This window comes from Euprymna scolopes, chromosome 2 (genome assembly GCF_053919585.1).
Source record: "Euprymna scolopes isolate OS-2025 chromosome 2, ASM5391958v1, whole genome shotgun sequence".
NCBI lineage: Eukaryota > Metazoa > Mollusca > Cephalopoda > Sepiida > Sepiolidae > Euprymna > Euprymna scolopes.
Window position 1 is genome coordinate 31,639,668 of NC_136483.1, and position 21,235 is coordinate 31,660,902.

At 35.0% G+C, this 21,235-nt stretch overlaps 1 protein-coding gene across 7 annotated transcripts in view; it reads right to left on the reverse strand.

The window, feature by feature from the left end:
* The window catches only part of LOC145290459 (uncharacterized), a 565,155-nt gene that overhangs the window by 55,452 nt on the left and 488,468 nt on the right, over positions 1 to 21,235 (reverse strand). For 6 of the 7 annotated variants that reach the window (XR_013869319.1, XM_080136489.1, XM_080136491.1 and 3 more), the window contains 2 exons: positions 3,687 to 3,777; positions 1,533 to 1,790 (listed from right to left, as the gene is read on the reverse strand). Coding sequence is in view for 6 of the 7 variants with exons in the window: in XM_080136489.1 (XP_079992615.1) it covers positions 1,533 to 1,790; positions 3,687 to 3,777 (349 nt within the window). In the remaining variant the exon portion in view is untranslated. The remainder of the gene's footprint in view (positions 1 to 1,532; positions 1,791 to 3,686; positions 3,778 to 21,235) is intronic. The other variant, XM_080136488.1, reaches the window with a different exon arrangement.

Consider the following 21,235-nt stretch of genomic DNA (forward strand, 5'->3'; position numbering starts at 1 on the left):
AGGCCTGGTTTAAGCTTATTTTTTGATTGTACTGTCATCATGTTTTTAAAGAGTTTCTGTTAGGTAAGAGGGAGCTGAACAAGAGGTAATGCAGGGTATCAGACATGCAACACAAGTAGACCATTAGCTGACCTTTCTTCAACTAGGACTGTGGCCTCAGGAAAGCCCATCGGGGATGAGTGCAGGGTCCCTTTCCATGCATGACATGGCACTACAAACATCCCAATATTATGCAACTGTTGATGGAGCAGCCGCTCTAAGTGCTACCAAAGAGTTAGGGTCCTGTACTACCATTCGGAAACAGCAGCCAGGAACTGTCAATCCGGTACCCTCAGCCCATCAGAAGATCACCCCAATCTAATTGCACAGGCATGTGTGGTACTCAAGCACTTCCAAGTGCCCAGTTATGAGGGGTGGGATGTGTCGGGAATGGGGGAACGGCATTCATTGCCCTAGACAAGAAACAAGATCTACCACTAAGTGTTTTGTCGATTCACTAGTGATAGTGTCTCTGCGCCTGACTAATAGGCAAAGAAGGAGAATGGAAGTCGGGCGATAGACAGAGCCTATCTACTCCTTAAGCAATTTAGGTTTGCAAACCGGTAATTTGTTTGAGTGACCAGCTCTAGGAAGGTTGTCATCCAAGACTGGAGAGGCCTCCCTCCCCTTTGGTTTAGTTTCAGAGTTTTCCTTCTCCTAGACGGGTGATCTGGGAAGATCTACTGGGTCCATCAGCCCTGAGAGGGTTTGCTCTGTGCCTCGGTCCTAATCCAGGTATTTCTGCAACCCCGCGTGGTTAGTTAATGTTACAGGGTTAATTTGTAGAGGTTATATATCTAATGAATAGTTACACTCCTCAAAGTGATTTAGGGGCATGCAGTGTAAGCAGTTTTGTGGGGAGGCTTGTTAGAAAAGCGTTAGTGTGGATTGACTTTTACCTTTAGGTTTTTCATTTTTTTTAACTTTATGTTCAGGATAACGTTATAAACTTCTTAAGATCTAACCTCTATTTACATCTTGATAGCATCTCTTAACTCTACTAGCAGCTATGTCCTATAATAGGATGAGATATTTAACATAGTTTGAATTATTTTTCTATAAGCCCTCCACCAGATAAGCTGTGCAAATACAGCAAGTAATAAAAACTCACCACATCATTGCCCACCAGTTATCTTTAACATGCATACAATATTCTATCTATATGTAACCTTACTTCTCTCCCACCATTACACATTTTTACTTTACCACCCATATGACGAGCTTATTCAAGCACAGTTTTCAATGTTTTGTATATTCAATTTGACTCTGTTTACTAAATACTATACTTGACAAAGTTTCATAACTGAAACGAAATATCGAATCAAAATAAGTATAATTTTGTGTTAATTTTATTCTTGTTCTGTTTAGTTTGTTCTTTACACACTACTATTTTGATATCGATATTTATACATAAATGTTTCATTATTTTTGAATACAGTAAAAGCATTCTATTAAATAAAAGCCTGAAAAAAATGGGGATTGGGGTTACGTACTTTTACATTTGATGGTGATATCCCTCCACCGGTCACTTTCACACACAGGCGTCAGTTTTTCTGACTTAAAAATCTCTGGCGACGTGTCGGATGATGGCGTAGACAGTTTTTTCTTTGGTGAAGAATTTAATGATAAACGGCTTAGCTTTAACTCTGATGGCTTTTTTGATTGTCGCTTGCGGCCGATTGTTTCTAAAAAATGGGTGGCTCTTGTAGCCAGCGTTCCAAGATGATTAGATTTCTCGCTACCAAAATCTTCTGAAAAAATAAAGTAAAAACGATGATATTAAATTGTGAAAATTACTCTAATTTGGTGATGAAGAGAGGATTAACCATTTGTCTTAACAAAAGCGCTGTCATTATTTATGTGTTCAGTTCAAATACGTTTTCATAATTGCCATTTATATTTTAACTACGTTTCGGTTGATGTACTTTCTGGGTTTTTTCAAATATGACTGTTGACAGGGTTGCAGAGTGAGTAGATATGTTTGACTGTCTCCTACGATACCAAAAATTCAAACTCATAGGATTCCCAAATCTCTGACTGTGATTTGTGAGACTCCAAAATCTTTGACTGCGATTTTTTTAATTAATATTCAGTTTGTTGCTTTTCTGTTGTAACTGGTGATAATTAAGACAAACAGCGATAGTCAACAAAAAGCGTATCAGCAAAAATATATTACAGAAGTGCTCGTCATGATTCTGGGACTATAACTGCCACAAACATCGATGTTTAGATGTAATTATATTTACAGTATCTGGGTAAGTCTATTATTCCTAAATGGGTAGATCAGTTTACCTCATAACATTTTCAAAGATGAAAAAATATGATTCCAACTCCTAACATTCTTACAAGTTTGAATCTTTCCAAACCTCTGACTCTATACCCTGGTTGTTGATTGTGTTGACTGATGTTGCATACACATTTAAATCCAAGGAAATAACGATGTTGACCTCAATGTTGTTATTCTTACAAAGTCACGCACAATTTGATTACATTTCTGAATTTTTTAGATGAGGATTGATTATTTGTATTATTTGGATTACTGTTCTCATTTTGAGTGTTGTTTTCATAATATTTCGGTTGCTATATCCTCCGACCTTCAAGTGTCGAACTCGGGTAATCTGCACTTAACCAAAGAAATCACAACAGCTGACATTTGGCATCTTTTGTTTATTAGAAAGCCATTCTTAACATGGAGGGGGGTGATGTATTCTGTAATTTCAACTAATAATTAAAAAAATATTGTAAAACATGGAGGGGGTGATGTATTCTGTAATTTCAACTAATAATTAAAAAAATATTGTAAAACATGGAGGGGGGGTGATGCATTCTGAAATTTCAACTAATAATTAAAAAAATATTGTAAAACATGGAGGGGGTGATGTAGTAATTTCAACTAATAATTAAAAAAATATTGTAAAACATGGAGGAGGTGATGTAGTAATTTCAACTAATAATTAAAAAAAAATTGTAAAACAAAGTGTTTTACAATTTTTTTTAAATTATTAGTTGAAATTACAGAATACATCACCCCCTCCATGTTAAGAATGGCTTTCTAAATAAAATTATTTCAGCACCGTCCATAAACTGCACATACCTTTTTGTCATTGAAATTACCATATGATGACTGTTTTCAATCATAATTTTTTTCTTTAATTTTTAACTACTTGTTAGTGTTTTAAACATTGGCCATCATATTCGGTAAAATAAAAACCACAAAACTTAAAAAATTGCCAGCGTTTTTATGAAAAAAAATAGCATGAAGTTCTTGTTCATCAACCTTTTGGCGATTTATGTGACTTGCCCAGAATATGCCAACAATAACGTGGTCATTATTCAGCATAAGTACCTTTTTTTTCTTTACAGTAAACATGTAAACTTTGATATTATATAATATCCCATGGATCTTTTCCCAAACCATCACCCATAAGGGGAGAGAGAAGTTGTCCAAAACAGTTACTCTTTTTCATTGTTCAGAAATAAGGGAAACATTTTGTAGGTTTTTAATATTTTTACACATACACATCCAGTTCTGCTACGATGCTATGATATATGGTTTGCTTTTGTCATGTTTAAATTATCTCCCTTGAAGACATTTGCTCCTAAGCTATGACATCGCTCTTAAATTTACAACCATAAAATATACTTACCAATAGTGATTCGCCTCTGCAGATTATCATCATGGCTACCATGTTCACTACTGGCATTGGAAAGGTTGGAGCCTGATCCTCTTATATCGTTCTGAAAGAACACAAGAATTCTCGTTTAAAATTCCTTTCTCAATAAAGATTTTTGACTATTTTTAAAATTGTCTGCAATATCTTCCTAATCTATATTACACATTTAAACAAAATATTTTTTTTTACTATTTTACACCCCAAACAAGGTGTACTGCCACTTGGATGTAAAGAGGTTACTATTTGGTATTATATCTAACAGTGAATTGTGAGTTGAGTAGCGAAATGTTTGTTCACATTACATTTTCAACTGCTGTGTGCAGTCAGGGAAGCAGGAAACCGGAGATTCCAAAGTTTAGCAGACAGAGTGAAGAAGGCTTTCTGGCATCTAGGGATCTCAACAGTGAATGAGTGGGATTTTGCTGTCTGTTTATTCGAGGACATGTACATCAAGGGAAAGACGTAATCGTTAAACACCAACAAACAAATAAGTGTTTATTGAGGAGATGATGAAGACTCCCCCACTTCAGGAGGACGCCCAACAAATACCTCAAGTGTTCAAGAAAATAAGCAAAAGAAAAATAGTCCGGTGAGTGACATCACACGTTCAGAGCTAGGCACTCGATATTCAAACTTGTACATATTTTTGTATTTCCAGACACATTACATTCTACCAAAGAATAGATTTTTCTAGTATTAGGAATGAACAAGTTTATGCGTGGCTGTATTTACGAAAGGGAGAGCAGCAATAAAAGTTAAAACAGAAAAATATAACTTAATTTTTTGAAACCAGTTCCTCTTGATAAATGCGTTTTTAAAATGTCTGTTCTCGTTACTCTGCTCATTTTGAAAGGTGTTAAAACATTTGCGTTTGAAATAATATAAAAAAATATCAAAAAGAAGTTTTCTGATCATTAATATGAAGATGCCATGTGTTTATTAGTAAATTCTTCAAATACAAACAAGTGAAAATTACGAGTGAAAAGAAAGTAAAAAAAAAAAAAAACAAACACATTGCAAAAAAATATTTTTAAAAAAGTGTCATATTGTTAGAAAAAAATATTGGTGCAGTAACATGCCACAAAACATTGATTTATATAAAACATTTAAATCCCAAATATTTTATAAAACCAAACTCATAAAAGCAAAACGAACCATAATATTCGTTTTAATTTGCCTTTAAACTTGTTATTACTGAGCAATTTGTATTGAGACGAGTTGTACAATCTTCAATTGCACTTTATCTGATTTGATCCTGCTCGTCCAACAGAAAGAGGTTCTGGGTAAAACTTTAAAATACATCCAATGGTAAGGTCACATTTGGAGGCTATGGAGAATGTGAAGTTGTCCCTTAGTTTCCATTGCTGCTAGATCCACTTCGGCTCGAAGTGGTAATACCTGTTCGGGCATCTGGTGCTACTAGATCAGGCTGTCTGAAAATACTGGCTTCTTGAACAAGAATACACCAAATATTAACGTTGTTGATTTATTCTTTTCCCTTTGCAAAAATCAATTTTGTTCTGCCAAGTCAAAAAACAAAAACAATTTTCTTCTACAAAACAATCAAACTAAACATCATAAATAAATATTTGAAAATATAAACAACTTGGAGAATAAAACCTTTTTTCTCAAATTAGCCAATTCGGCATTAAATAACCCCAGCCAAAAAAAAAAAACGATTGGTATACCATTAAACAAAAAAAAAAAACAACCAAGATTACTGGAAGTAATACTACAATAAGCAGATTAAGATTTATATCTGAGCTTTCCTTCTTGTAGACTCGTTGTTCTACTAAGGCTTGAGAGTCTAGTCTACTCTACTATTTTATCCATAACTAAGAAAAATTAGATGGATTAATACCAAATCCCAAAGTATTTCAGATTCATCTCCATTTATTTACATACATAAGTTCAGCAATGTTGAGCATGATCAGTACCAGATGGGTGACCATTTATGAATACTATGTGCTGTATGTAAGAGGACAGTAACACATTGATAAAAAAAAAGAATAAAACTAATGTTGTTAAAATTATTTCGCTGGAGCCAAATACAAATGTGGCTGGGGACCGCTTATGGATTTGACATTCCCTAAAGACTTTTTCCTTCAGAGGAAGCTGGCTGAACTGACGAAAGATGCTGCTGCACCAGGACAGGAAAACACATCTACTTATTTACAAGGATCAATGTTACTTAATGTAACATACCTCTTTTTTCTTAAATTTGTTGACTGTTTTTAAGAAGAGCTATTGGTGTTATCTATGTTTTTGGGCTGTTGTTTTCGTCTTGGTTATGTTTATAACGGTTCGACCGTTAAACTATCAGGTCTTTTGTAAGAGCCTTTTGTCTTAGTAATCTTACAGAAATTTGAAACTGAATTGGTAAAGGTTGTTAAGTTATTTCGAGAATTGCAGAAAAGATGCAGTTTATTCGTTTCTGCATCTAATAATTATTTATCCTCTTTTTATTCCATTTATTGACTTTGATTTAAGCTATGATTGTTTTTTTTTAATCTAGTTTCACAGTATTATATTAAAAGTATGGAAGAACCAAAAATACGAAATAAATCTTTATTAAAAACTGGAACCCAGCCTTGCTATTATCTAAATTTGAAACAAATTTATCTTAGATTTTGGCATATGAATTATTTGAGTTATTCGTTATATAATGTTCTCTAGTGTTATTCACACAATATTTCAGTCGATGTGACCTCCGACCTTCTACAGATGTATCTTATCAAACTTAGAAAATCTTTCTGCTGAATTTTAGAATCTGCACAGAATTTTTTTTTTTTTTACATAGGCATCACCACTTATCAAGGCTAAGCGGCCACTCGAGGATAAGGGTTAAAGAGTGTACAGTAGAAATTGGACAATATAGTAATCGTTAGTAATGGAAATTCGGTAAATTTGTTAACAAGTGGAACGGCTTATCAAGAACTTGTTTACGTTAGACTTGAAGACAACCATATTGTAGTCAGCTGGAAAGCAGGAAAACGGAAGACAATTCCACAGGCGTGAAGTTCTAAGAAAAAGCTTTGTTCATGGAATCTACGTTTAGGTTTAGGTACAGATAACGAGTGGGGGGAATTATTGATAGTGTTTTCAGCTAGACGAGTGTTTCTTGTGAAAGTTTGGCGAGGGGGGACCATAGACTGAAGTTCAGTCGAACACTTTCCATGAAAATAACGATACATCAGAGGCAAACTCACAACATCTTTTCTGTGAGATAGAGGTTTCAGCGAAGAGAAAAGGATATCTCCCACGAGCCTACAGAGTCTATTTTGAACTCTATCAAGGCAGGATAAGTCCTTTCTAGCAGCTCCTGCCCAGATGTGGCAACAGTACTTCATCCTTGGATGTACCTGGCTCTTATATAGATAGAGAATTGCATCAGCAGTGAGATATCTACTGGATCGATAGAAGAATCCCACCATTTTTCCAACGGCCTTGGCAACAGATTTGATGTACCTGTTCCATTTAAGATCAGGAGTAAAGGTCAAGCCCAGAAGCTTGTCAAAACTCGATGCCTCCTCAAGACGAGAGCCATTCATTTCAACTGCCAGATGGGGATCAAAACGTTGATGATGTAAAGAGAGAAACTTGGTTTTAGATGCATTAAAAGTAACCAGTCACTCCTTTCCCCATTGTACCACATGCTCAAGATCAGAGGAAAGAGAATCGAAGAGAACTTGGTCGTTTACTGACTTAGATGTGCTACCATAGATGGTAGTGTCATCAGCATAAATGTTTACAAATGATGTTTGGAAGATCATTAATGTAGATCAGGAAAAGAGTTGGGCCGAGGATGGACCCCTGAGGAACTCCAGCATTAATACTGTGAGCTTCTGATTTTTGCCCATTAACTACTACTCTTACGAACCTGTCAGAAAGAAATGATTTAATGATTGAGAAGACATTTCCAGCTATACCATAGCTAGAGATCTTGTGAAGTAAACCTTCATGCCATACTCTATCAAAGGCCTTAGATATGTCGAGAACAATTGCCCTAGAAAGGTTGCCTCTGTCGAGAGATTCACTAATCTTATGAGATATAACTCTAAGCACATCTGCTGTAGATCTAGCAGAATGGAAACCATATTGTGTGTCACTAAGAAGGTTATTTTTGCTGAGATGGCTGATTACTTCTCTATTTAACACAGATTCCAGCAACTTACTCATGACGCACAGGAGACTTATTGGCCTGTACTGAGAGGGGGATAAGCGATCACCTGAATTCTTAAATACAGGGCATACTCATGAAGTTTTCCAGGGTAATGGGAAGCAATTCTCCTTAAGACAACGTTAAAACAGTTTTGTAAGTTGCGCGATAGTTCTGGTTGCTTTACTGGAATCAAGGTTTTTGATTGGCTTGGCAACATCATGTACAGATATTTGTATATCACATAGCGTGTTTTCTGATACAGGAGGAAATATTGGGGGTTGGCAGCCTTAGTCGCAATGGGTAGAATTAGCTGCAAAGTTCTTGGCAAAGAGTTTGGCTTTGTCTGATGCTGACGAGATTAACTCAGGTCCATTGATGATAGTTGGGATAGAGCACACGCTTCTATTCAGGATTCTGTTTGCTATTTGCCAAAACTGGTGGGAAGCAAGCCGCTGCTCAGCTACTTTGGACTTGACGGACTGAGCATACAGCTCTTTTGCATTCTTTATTACTTTCTTACAATGGTCGCTGGCAGTCCTGAAAGCGGCTTTAGTTTCCATACATCTATTACGTTGGAAGCAGTGGAAAAAGTGATTTCTGTGCACAATAGCAGCAGCACATTCTGGAGAGAACCATGGCTGGCTGTTAGGTTTTTGCTGGAACTTTTTCGAGGGTATGAAACGGTCTATACCTACAATTAACCATTCCGTCACATTTGATACTATAGAGGACACATCCTTTTTAAACATGGAACACAGATGTAGATCCGATATAAATGTATGGAAGCTATCCCAGTCAGCCATAGTGTATCGATATACTGTATGATGGAGAGGTACGTTATTATATTTCATTTTTATCTTAATTGATACAACAGAGTTGTCTGAAGATCCAAGAGGAGACAGAACAAAAACTGAACATAGTTTAGGGCAAGTTGTGAGAAAAAGGTATCGTAGACTCGCATACTGGCCGTCATTGTCGGGGACACAGGTGGGTTCCTGAACAATCTGAGTGAGGTCATAAGCAATGGAGAAATCATGACAGAATCTCCCCTCATCATCGGTCTTGTTTGAGTGGGTCAACCATTCCACGTTGTGAACATTGAACTCTCCACATACGTGAATGTTAGCTGAAGGATAAGCAGATAGGGCATGGTCAATTTTCTCAGATATGCTTTTAAAGATAGTAACTTTGCTGTTGTGGGGGCGATAGAGAGTAAATATAAATGCAGTACTGTGAGCTAGTGCAACCTGGAAGCACATATAGGGTAAGTTAAGATCTTCTCTGGAGATGTTCCTACCACATGGAAAGCCATCTTTAATATAGGCACATATTCCATGCCCACGGCGATCTTGGGGGTCAGATTTAGAAGTTAAGTTAGAGTATCCTTTAATTATGAACTCATCTAGAGAAATAGCCTGTCCAATTCCAATTTTGCTTAAAAAGAAAAGGTTAGGTTTATTCTCCTGCAATTGGGTTTCAATCTCTGGAAGGTTAGAATGTAGACCCCTAATGTTGGAGACGGAGACATGGTAGTGGGGGTCTTGAAAGTTGGAGATCCGGGTTTAATCGTGTATTTTTTCTTGAAACTTTTCATGATGGAATTTTGGAATTTGTGGACTAGGTCGTCAGACTTGCTTAGAGCAGGACAGAGACGGGAATCTAAGAGAGAAAAAGAAATGAAGAAATCTTTTTTTTTTGTAGAACATAAATTAAAGCCGTAACAATTACCCACTAATATGGCATCAAGAGGCCCCACCAGAAGCTACTGCATGGTCCAGAATCCATTCATCAAATGGCAATACAGCAACCCCAGTACTTTGCACCTACTGATAGGACAGCCTCCTTAGTGGTTAATCCAAGGTGCGGGAATTTCAAATGAAACCCGTAATTTAATCAATGGAGGTAACGTGCTCTTGTTTTGTCAGCTATGACTGTGTAGAATTCACAATTGTATTTTTAGTGTCACGTGCAAAGACCCATGGCATAATGGATAAAGCACTTGGTAAAATTCAGTTGTAAGTTACACATGACGAGACTCAAAATACAATTGCAAATTACTAAGGACTTTTATCCAATCATGACTGATAGAACTAGAGTATGCTACCCCAATTTTTGTTCCGAACTCTGTACAGATTTCCAAGTTTGACAGATTGTGGAGTTGGACTAAAAGATTTCCGAGTATGATAAGGTTCACCTGAAGAAGGTAGGCGGTTATATTGACTAAAATGTTACGCAAATACCACAAGATGAGAACAAGAGTCCAAATAATACGAACTATCAACCCTTATCTAAAACTTCAGAAACATGTATAAATCATATTTAAATATGTTAAAAAGAAATAAGTCTATACCAGAATGTACACAATAAACGTGTATTATGAACTAGTTTAATTTTACCAAGACTTTAAATGAATGCCTCTGAGTACTTAAATTTACGACCCCCCCCTCAGTCTGAAAAATAAATGTACATATTATTTGCTAGAAAATAAATATTGCAATTTTGTAAATTTTAAACTTTTATCAAAATAAACTTGTCTCTGAAAAACAAAACAAAATATAAAATGTAGAAATAAAATGAGCATAAAAATTATTCGAATTTTAGAATACACTAGATTTCATGTGATCCTTCTGCTGCATACACATAAATACCACTGTGCAATCATATGCATATCACGAAGCAATGAAAACCATTAAAGTAAAGTATATTTACGTCATCCAATTAAAACACTTGTTGTCATGGTGACTGATCAGACAAACGACCGTTTATGTGTTGACTCATTTGTTACTTTATGACAGTATTTAAATTTTATTTCATTTGAAACGTCGGTCTACCTTTTTTTCTTTTCTCTTCTTTTCATTCATTCACCTTTCTTTTCTCTTTTCTTTTTATGTTTAATACCTCCACCTACCGTTGTCCCTAAGACTTCATATCTCATTCACATCTATCAACCTCCCTCTTGATTAATCAGAAAAAACATCCGGTCTTTGGCAGAACAACGTCTTTTCGAGCATACTCTGACTTTCTATACTTATTCAAACTTTCACAAAAAAAAAAACACTCGACTAGCTACAACCACTATCAACAATTTCCCCACTCTATCTGTGTCTAAATCTAAATGCAGATTCCATGATCAAAGCTTCTTTCCTTGAACTGCCCTCCTATGGAACACTGTTCCACTGGCCTGCTTCCCAGCTGATTACAATATGGTAGCCTTCAAGTCCAATGTAAACATTAGCGATTACTACACTGTCACTTTAAAGTCATTAACTCTTATCGAATGGCCTTTCGGCCTTGATAAAAGGTGATTCCCAAGTAAAAAAAAATACTATATTTCGACTGATTCACTATATTATCACTTCTATATTATGAAAACGTTTTTGTTTTTCTCCATAGTCACCGCTTATTAAGACCTGGAGGTTACTCAAGGATTAATTAATGAGTTACTGAATGTCCGTTAAGACAACACTGATGATCAGTAATGGTGGAAATTGGGTAGAAATTAATTATTTAATAGGATGGCTGAACACAAACTTGTTTATGTGTGACTTGAAAACGACCATGTTATAATCAACTGAGAAGCAACTCCACGGTATTGTGTTCCACAGATAAGCAGTTGCTAATGAAATTTTCATTTAGTTTTAAGCACAGTTTTAAGGGAAATTGCTGATAGTGATTATAGCTAGGCGAGTGTTTGCTGAGAATGTTTTACATGAGGAGTGAGAGTATAGAGTGGAGCTCGGTCGAGTACCTGTGATGAAATAACAGTAGACCACAAATAGGTTCGCAGCATCTCTTCTATGAGAAAGAAGTAAAAAAGGAGAAAAAGATATCAGATTTCAAAGTTAGTTTTGTACTCTGCTCGGGCAGGAAAGGGTGTTTTGAGCAGCTCCTCCCTAGATGTGGCAACAATACTCCATCTAAGCATGTATTGGGCTCTTATAAAGGTAGACAACTATGTCAAGAATGAGATACTTTATAGAGAAATGGCAGAAACACTAGAGGAAGACCTCCGATCTGTAGTGGAATGGGGACAAAAATGGATGGTCACCTTCAATGCTGCCAAGACTAAACTTGTTTCCCTTAATAATTACAAGAAACCTTCCCTACTGCTAATAGCAATGGCCAAAGACTCTTTATCTGAAAGTACATCTTTTAAACTCCTCGGCCTAACGTTCACAGGAAATATGAGTTGGAACAATTACATTGAGAACATTGCCAGGACCGCTGTGAGGAAGGTGGGTTCTCTCTACGGTGCTAGAAAGCTGTTAACGCCTGAAAGTATCCTATACCTCTCTAAGGCCACCATTCGCCCATGTATGGAGTATTGTTGTCATATTTGGGCTGGTGCATCTGCCACTAGTCTCTCGCTCCTATACAAGGTTCAAAAGAGAGTCGCCAATCTGATAGGTCCTGAACTGTCATCTAAGCTTCAGCCTCTGTCACATCAACGAAATGTTGCATCCCTCTGCCTGTTCTACAAGTACTTTAACGGTGAATGCTCTGACGAACTGCAAGCACTTGTGCCCCCTCAATGTAAATACCCCCAACAAACCCAACAAGCAGCTAAATCCCACCCATTCACAGTAGAGATCCCTAGATGCAAGAGAGCTTTCTACTCCAGTAGTTTCTTCCCCAGGACAGCTAGACTTTGGAATTCCCTTCCGGGTCCCTGTTTCCCTGACTGTACTGACATGCAGAAGTTCAAGTGCAACGTGAACCGACATCTTGCTGCCCAACTTCCTACACAGAACCTCTGATGCTTATGTCCCTGATAGTAGGCCCCTACAACAAAGTGGCAATGTGCCTTGTTTGGGATGAAAATGTAATTAAAAAAAAAAAAAAAAAAAGAGCGGTAGAATGATTCAACCATTTTTCTGGCGACCTTGGTAATGGATTTAATATAAGTGTTCCATTTGAAATCAGGAGTGAAGATCAATCCGAGAAACTTAAATGACCTATACAAATATTCTGATAGTAACGATAGGTGAATCTGTGGTCAAACCTTATCAATCATACTACGCGTTTGACCAACAATATCTGCACTTGTAACATTAGGAGAAAAATACTTTCAATCTCAACCAATTATCTTAACAAAAATATCTGTAGCTTTGTTGATACGTTGTAGATAGTCGACTCAATAAGTTGAAAAATCTTTCATTGTTGTTAACAGCAGTCACCATCGTTGTGGTGAAGATATAGCAGAAGTTTCTTTGTTTTGTAATTGAGCAACATTTGAAAACAAAACATATTCTTTTGTTGAAACGTTTTACAGCAACGTTACACATTATGTAAGCTTTTCCTTTAGACATCTGATCTCAATCTTGTTAGCCAAAGAGAAAGATTTTGCTATTCTTTGCAATGTCAAACGTCAAATTTCCTATCCATGACACATAGCTCGAAATTTAATCTCTGACTTCTAATGCAATTTTCTGTTTTTCTACTTGATCTAATTTTGTGTGGAAAACTCCATTCTTAATAATATTTTAACACGCTCATATCCAGTATTGTATATTTTTCAATATATATTATTTTCGATAATATCCAACCCATATCACCCTCGGTAACATGTTGCACATATCCAATGTTTTCAATTATTCCACCTTAATAATTTGTATCCAAATTTTATGGCAGTGCCAGAGGTGGCATTTTTATCGCATCACTTTTTCTTCCTCCTCGCGTGAAGATGTGATCAGCCATTGCAGAGAACATGACTTGGATTTTTTTGAGCATAGGTCAAGTATAGTCGACCTTATCAAAGATTGTAGTGTTTTGTTTACCATTACTCTAGACAAAATGAACTTAACAACTACGTTGTGTGTGTATGTTAGCTGTCTTTGTTTGGGATGATTTATGACTATAATACTTGACAGTTTGGCAAGAACTGAATTTTCAATTTCTCTTATTTAATAATTAGTTTTAACCAATCAAACAATAATGCTTCGTAATTAAAAAAAAACAAAAAACAAAACAAAAAAAAAACAAATTGAATTAGCAAAATAAAGTCTACTAGTTTTACCAAGATAGATTTGTAATACTCACACATCGAGACACTTAATAAGTACAAAAAATCAGAAAAATACTTCAAGTCAATCAAAAGTATTTTGATATAGTAAAAAGTGTTTGAAAATAAATTACACGACTGAAGTTATGGATTATAAAGTTATTAAGAAGTGGGGGGTTTAATAAGTGAAATTCATAAAAATATTTAGAGTAATGTATGTATAGGAACGCTAGTAGTAGAGTGTGGATGAATGACTCGGTGATATCAATGATGTGTGGTTTACACTTGAGCTATGAACTATTTCAAGATGTTCTACACATTAAGATTTGAAGAGTTTGAGGGCAAAACGTGATAAACGCGAGTTGGATAGTTTTTAATTTATCATTAACCTAATCCATTTAATTACATAATATTATATTTGCCTAATTTGAATTAAAATAAATTTTAGAAGCAAATTACAGAATCAAATTTACGTCTTTTCATTCTGATTCCTGACAGATAACCAAAGTTAAGTAACATGGTGCCTTGTTAGTACGTGGGGGACCGTTTAAGAATTCCAGGGGGTAAAAGCAAACATTCCAATCAAGGAAGTATAACTGGTGAAATACTAGTATCCTGTCACGGGATGGTTCAAGCTATTTCACTTAAGTTTTCAGAATTGAATTGTGGAATAGGAATTTTTGTATTTTCTTTTTCTAATTTTTCAATTTGAAGAAATTGAACTTTTATCACATTTTGCATTCAAATCCTGTTTATACACTCCTAATCAAAAATCAAAAACGACTTGAAAATCTTTAAAAAGAAAGCTTTTTTAAGGATAGATTTTAAAACTCCTTCCACTTAAGGTTACCAATACTACAACTTTAAAAGTTATGACAGAAAAAGCTACATTCTAAAAATTTAATTCAGAAATTTGCATTTTTATAAAACGAGGTATTTTACATTTGATCAAAATTATGACACCAGGGGTATAAATTCTATGAAATTGTACGAAAAGTGTATGAAAACATTCAACAACCAAATTCGATAAGCGTTCCATCATTCACTGGTTTTGATGACTTGAAAATTTTTTTAGGGCATGTTAGAAATAAGCGTTTTCATTAAGATGCGGGGGATGTTGTTCCAGATTTTGAAGATGCTTCACAGAAGTTCATTTTTTGTTGAATATTGCTTCCCATTTTGATAAATATCTCTTGTCATCTATCCCCAAACATTTTCAATTGGGGGTCAAATCCGGTGAGCATGCAAGATGTTCCAAGAGATGGACCCCATTTTCTTACGATGCTTTTTGTAGCATACTAACATAACCAGCCGCTGTCTAACGACCTGGCATCACCTGGAGCTCCATCGTCCCTCTGTAAGAAAAGGCACCCCATACTATTAGAAACCCTCTATCACTATAACGTGTGTAGAAAATTTTTGGAGACATGTTTTCATTATGCCAATATCTTTGGAAACCATCAGCACCATTTAGATTAAATTTTTCCTCATCGGAAAACAAGACTTTCTTCCACTTCACAACGTCCCATTGTTACGTTGTGTGAATGAATACGTTCTATAACGACGTACATGTTGAATAGTTGAGTTTTATATTTTCTCTGTATATTCATGTACGTGTAAATGCATGTACGTATATACATCGTATCACTTAGTTGATCGTCTAGTGTGTATATTTTAACATTTATGCAACAGTTTTAATAGGAAATGATTGACGTTGACGTATCGTAACAATTGTAGACAAACAGTTCTTTTTAACAGATATAAATAACAACACATACCTGAATTATTTACAAACATTTATTTTCATGATCCAGCCAGCATCTTCAGAGATTACACGTTTTTACATCTTGGCTGCCTGAGATGATGCCACCCCCTGCGCCATGGAGAGACCAAATCCCCTCTTGAGTCGTCTGTTCCTTCTGATATCCAGCTAACGACTGCCTAGAATCTCCCCAAATCTACATTTCATCATGTCTCTCATTATGTGTCTCAGATCAACAGCTGATGTAACCCCAATCTAGTTATTTGTTTATGCAAACCCAAAAATCATGTTTACATCTATTTTCACATTCCTTTTGTGATATTATTATATTGTGTTAATCATTTTTTTCCCAATTTAATTGTTTATTTTTCTAATCATGATAATTGATCCAGCGACCCGCCGTCGCTCGAATCAATAATGTTTTGACCTTTAGCTCTGCTTGCCACAGTAAACAGATACTACACTATGATCACAGCCCAAAGGGTCACATTACACTATATTCACGAATCAAACCTTAATTGATCCAGCTTGTGACGTGGAAGCAGGCAAGAAATTTGTTTATGCTTTTTATTTTGTCATAATTGTCGTCTGATTGTTACCACAATCAACATCTGTTACTGCCTTAATTTGATTAGAAGAAATGCAGGAGAAGTTTTTGTGGATTTTGCTTTTCCATAATTATAATAATTCTTTAGAAAGTTGCAAATCAGTTTTACTGCGATTTACCTTCGCTGTGATTGCCTGCTGTGACAAACCTTGCTTATGGAAATCTAGAATTCGAACACAATCAACTTCGGTAAGTTTTCTTGCTTTAGGCATGGTGACACCTTTATGCAGTGATTGCTAATCTGTAACTGAACTAAAAAAATAAATTATAACCTGGTCTTATAATTTTGATCAAGTATAAAATGTCTCGTTTAATAAAAATGTAAATTTCTGAATTAAATGTTTGGAATGTAGCTTTTTTTTTCCATAACCTTTTAGGTTGTAGTATTGGTAACCTTAAGTGGGAGGAGTTTAAAATTTATCTTTAAAAACAAAAAGGTTTCCTTTTAAAGATTTTCAAGTAGTCTTAAATTTTTTATCAGGAGTGTATGAGTGTGTGTGTGTGTGTGTGTGTATTATATGTGTGTGTGTGTATAAACCGGATTTGCAAGGTTTAAACAAGTCTATATCAAATAATGAAACCAAGAAGAATAATATAAAGAAACAAAAATAGTTGAAAAGGAAGAAAACCAAGAGGAGGAAAAGTGGAGAAAAATAAAAGAAACATTTAATTTTTGCCTTATTTTTTTTTCATTTGTTTTTATTTTGACACTGAGTCAATTCTTAGTAAATCCCAAATATCACTGGAGGATAAATGTAAATGGGTTGAATTAATGAACATTACTACGAGAGGATTGCAAATAATGGGTTTAAAGGACAATTCTATACAAGTTAAGGAAAAAAAAAAAATCAAGATCAGTATTCTATGAAAATCGCTCCAGACAAGGCATAAGAAGCTAAAAATTTTATTTTAAATACCACTTCAAGATCAAGAACTAGCTAACGAAAGTGTTATTTGAATAGATTCCGTCCCAGGAAGCAGCAATTCTTTTTCCCTTTGTCAAAAAACATCGCTTATGGAATGTGAGGACTAAAAGACAAAATAAGAGAAGTGAGAGTTAGGGGGTGCCAAAAGTAAACCCAATGTCTATTTTCTAATAATTTTAATAAGTGAAAAGTGTTTACACTCAAAAATGCTTAAAATGTCAAAATCAACACATGCTATGTGGAAAAATGTTAAAGTTTTGTTTACACAACTGAAGTTATGGATTTCGAAATATTTTAATTATATGGAGTTGAGAACTAATTGCAGGATATTTAAAGTGCTGTGCTTTTGTTTAGAATTAAGGAGTCTGTAAAACTTTTTGGTTTAAATTTAGTTTATATTTGGTGAGAAAACTTTTCCAGTGAACAATTCCGGCTCTTATTGATTGTGTTTACTTCTTTTCCACGAAGTTGGGCACAATATCAAGTGTGAGTGTGATGAAAGTGTTTCTATGGAATGAACTGGATTCGAACTTGGCACATCCAGGTATGTAGTCTGTGTTATTAACCATTTGATCCCCTATAACTCCCTGCCACTCCTATTTATAAGGAGCCATAACATGAATTAAAAGGGGTTCCATTAAAAAAAAAAAATCAATGAAAAATCTTATTAAAAAAGATAAACTTATTCGATTAATTCTTATTAATATTTTATAGACTCTTAAGTATTTGACAGAATTGGGCCAAATTTAGCAGTGTGTAATGGGGGGGGGCATGTTAAGACTAAATTATGTTGGCGTCTAGATTTCTGTCAAAGTTAAGTGACATTCTTAGTACGTGGGTGAACATTGTAAAATTCCAGGTGCTGTAAGCAAACATTCCAACCAGGGAAGTATAACTGGTGACAGACTAGTATCCTGTCATGGAATGGTTCAGGCCATCCATTCCACTTAATGCTATAAGATCAATTGAATCTATGGGACCTTCAGAATGAGAAAGGTACTACTATCAATAATTCTACTAAAAACATTTCTAAGCTCACAAATTATTGATCGGACATGATGTTGTTAGTCTCAGTCTATTTTTATAAAAACTATTATGGTATGTGTTTTTCAGAATTGTCTGATCTATTCAGTTTCTTTTGTTCCAGCCCGAACTTTTTCTGCTGCCTGTTTTCCTCTCTTGTTTTTTTATGACAGATAATTTTCTTTCGTTCTTGTTAGCTCCTTACATCAAGTGACCTCATGTCTTGTTAGGAGCGATTTCCATTTTAAAAAAATACAGAAAAGATTGTACCAAATTTGATAGAAAGTCCATTTGGCATGTCGGACGTTATAATAAGATGGAAATTCTAATATTGTTTTTATAACTAATTTTAATGATAAACACTTATGAGTTTAAACCTATTAAGCAAACTTTCAAATCGTTAATCTAGTGGTCTCCATACATTTGTTGTCTTGGTATCTCATTGTAATACAACTTCCTATTCAAGTAGCTTCTTTTCAAGAACTGCAAGATTGTGGAACTCTATTCCTGCTGATTGTTTTTCTCCTACCTACAACCTTATTCTTTTCAAAATTAAGGTAAATAGGTATCCCACCCCTTCACAGTTGAGATCCCTAAATATAAGAGAGCCTTCTACTCCAGTAGTTTCTTCCCCAGAACCGCTAGAATTTGGAATTCCCTGCCGGGTTCCTGCTTCTCCAACTGTACTGACATGCAGAAGTTCAAGTGTAACGTGAACCGACATCTTGCTGCCCAACTCCTCACCCCTGTAGCTAATGTCCCTGATAGTAGCCCCCTACATCAAAGTGGCAATGTGCCTTGTTTGGGGTGAAAATATTAAAAAAAAAAAAAAAAATCTGTCTAATGATCTTCGAAATTAAGGTAAATAGGTATCTCCTATCTAATGATCTTTCTTCTTGCTAGCTCCTGCATCAAGTGGTTTCACGCTTTGTCTGGAGTGATTTCCATTTAAAAAATGCAAAAAATTTGTCAGGAAGTCCGTTTGGCATGCCGGTTTCTATAAAAGGGAGAGGATAAACATTCTAATACTACTATTAATTTTAATAATAATAATAATAATAATAATAATAATAATCTCTTATGAGTTTAAACCTATTGAGTAGCTGGAGTAAATGCCCCTACTTTCAAGTTTTTTTTTTTTTTTAGCTAATCATAAATGAAGTAATTTAATTAAAATATTTTTTAAAATTAAATGTTTCAATAATAAAGGGAAACATGAAACGAAATATTTTTTTGAATGCTAGCACAAACAAAAGCATGCTTGAAAAATAAACATGAAAAGTAAAAAATAGTTCATATTCATCGACCTTTTTAATTTAAATTTGAAAAAGATGATTTTAATACATCAAAACCAAACAACAAAAAAAAAGAAGCAAAATATAAATTCACACAATAAAAAAGCATCAACCATTACCAGTATCAATAAATGTATACTTGCCCAGGTTAACCACTAATGAAATAGAAAATGAAAAATAAAAAGATAACAAACAATTAAGAACGAATAAACTTTTTAAAATTCCATTGAAGCGAGACTGCAAATAAAAAAAGAAACAAAAGCTTTCAAAACAAAATTTAAAATGATTTCCATTAAAAAAAATCTGGTATGAACAAGAATATTATTATTTGTTTTTTTTTTTGTTTTTTTTGACATAGGCATCACCACTTATCAAGGCCCAGATGCCACTCAAGGATAAGGGTTAAAGAGTGTACAATAGTTAATTGGAAAATATAGTAATCGTTAGTAATGGAAATTCGGTAAATTTGTTAACTTAAGTGGAATGGCTTATCAAGAACTTGTTTACGTTGGACTTGAACACAACCATATTGTAGTCAGCTGGAAAGTAGGCAAACGAAAGACAGTTCCACAGGCGTGCAGTTCTAAGAAAGAAACTTTGTTCATTGAATTTATGTTTGGGTTTAGGCACAGATAAAAGTGGGGGAAATTATTGATAGTGTTTTCAGCCAGACGAGTGTTTCTTGTGAAAGTTTGGCGAGGGGAGACTATAGATTGGAGCTCAGACAAGCACTTGCCATGAAAATAACGATAAAGCAGAGACAGACTCGCAACATCTCTTCTGTGAGAAAGAGGTTGCAGGGAAGAGAAAAGGACATCCCCTACAAGGCTACGAAGTCTATTTTGAACTCTATCTTCAGCCCAGATGTGTCAACAGTACTCCATCCTTGGACGTACCTGGCTCTTATATAGGTAGATATGGTTTAGAATATGGTACTCACAGGAGGGACCTCACTACCGTTGTCAATTAAAAATGATGCAACAACTCTAATAGCATTAAAACCTAGCATGTTTAAGCCCACAGTTCATACCAGTAAACATGGCATCAATACTGGTTTCTATTTTATATACGCAAGGTGGTCTGAATATCTTGCCGTAAAATATGAGCTGGCATTTGTCTACATATTCTAAAATTTAAATAGTATACAAAAGGAGTCTGAAATTTATGACTCATACCAAATGGTGTAGTCTGAAAGTCTTGTTACCCCTGCCAATAAGGGTGGTCCAAAAGTCTTGTTACCATACCAAAATAGGGTGGTCCAAAAATCTTATCTCTAACCAAAAAGGATAGTTCAAAAGTCTTGTTATCATACCAAAATAGGGTGGTCCAAAAATCTTATCTCTAACCAAAAAGGATAGTCCAAAAGTCTTGTTATCATACCAAAATAGGGTGGTCCAAAAATCTTATCTCTAACCAAAAAGGATAGTCCAAAAGTCTTGTTATCATACCAAAATAGGGTGGTCCAAAAATCTTATCTCTAACCAAAAAGGATAGTCCAAAAGTCTTGTTATCTCTACTAAAATGATAATTTTGCCTTATGTTACCGTATCATAATTTTGAAGACTCAGAGAGTTATACTTGTATTATGCAAGCGTTTGTAACTATAATACAATGATGTACAAATGTGTTATGATTGCATCTGTCATCCATAGCTGCCTACAAAATCATAGATGATAAAAGGATAACAGTGTGAACATCAACGAAATCATATATAATATAAATACACACTGTGTGTATTCTCCTGTT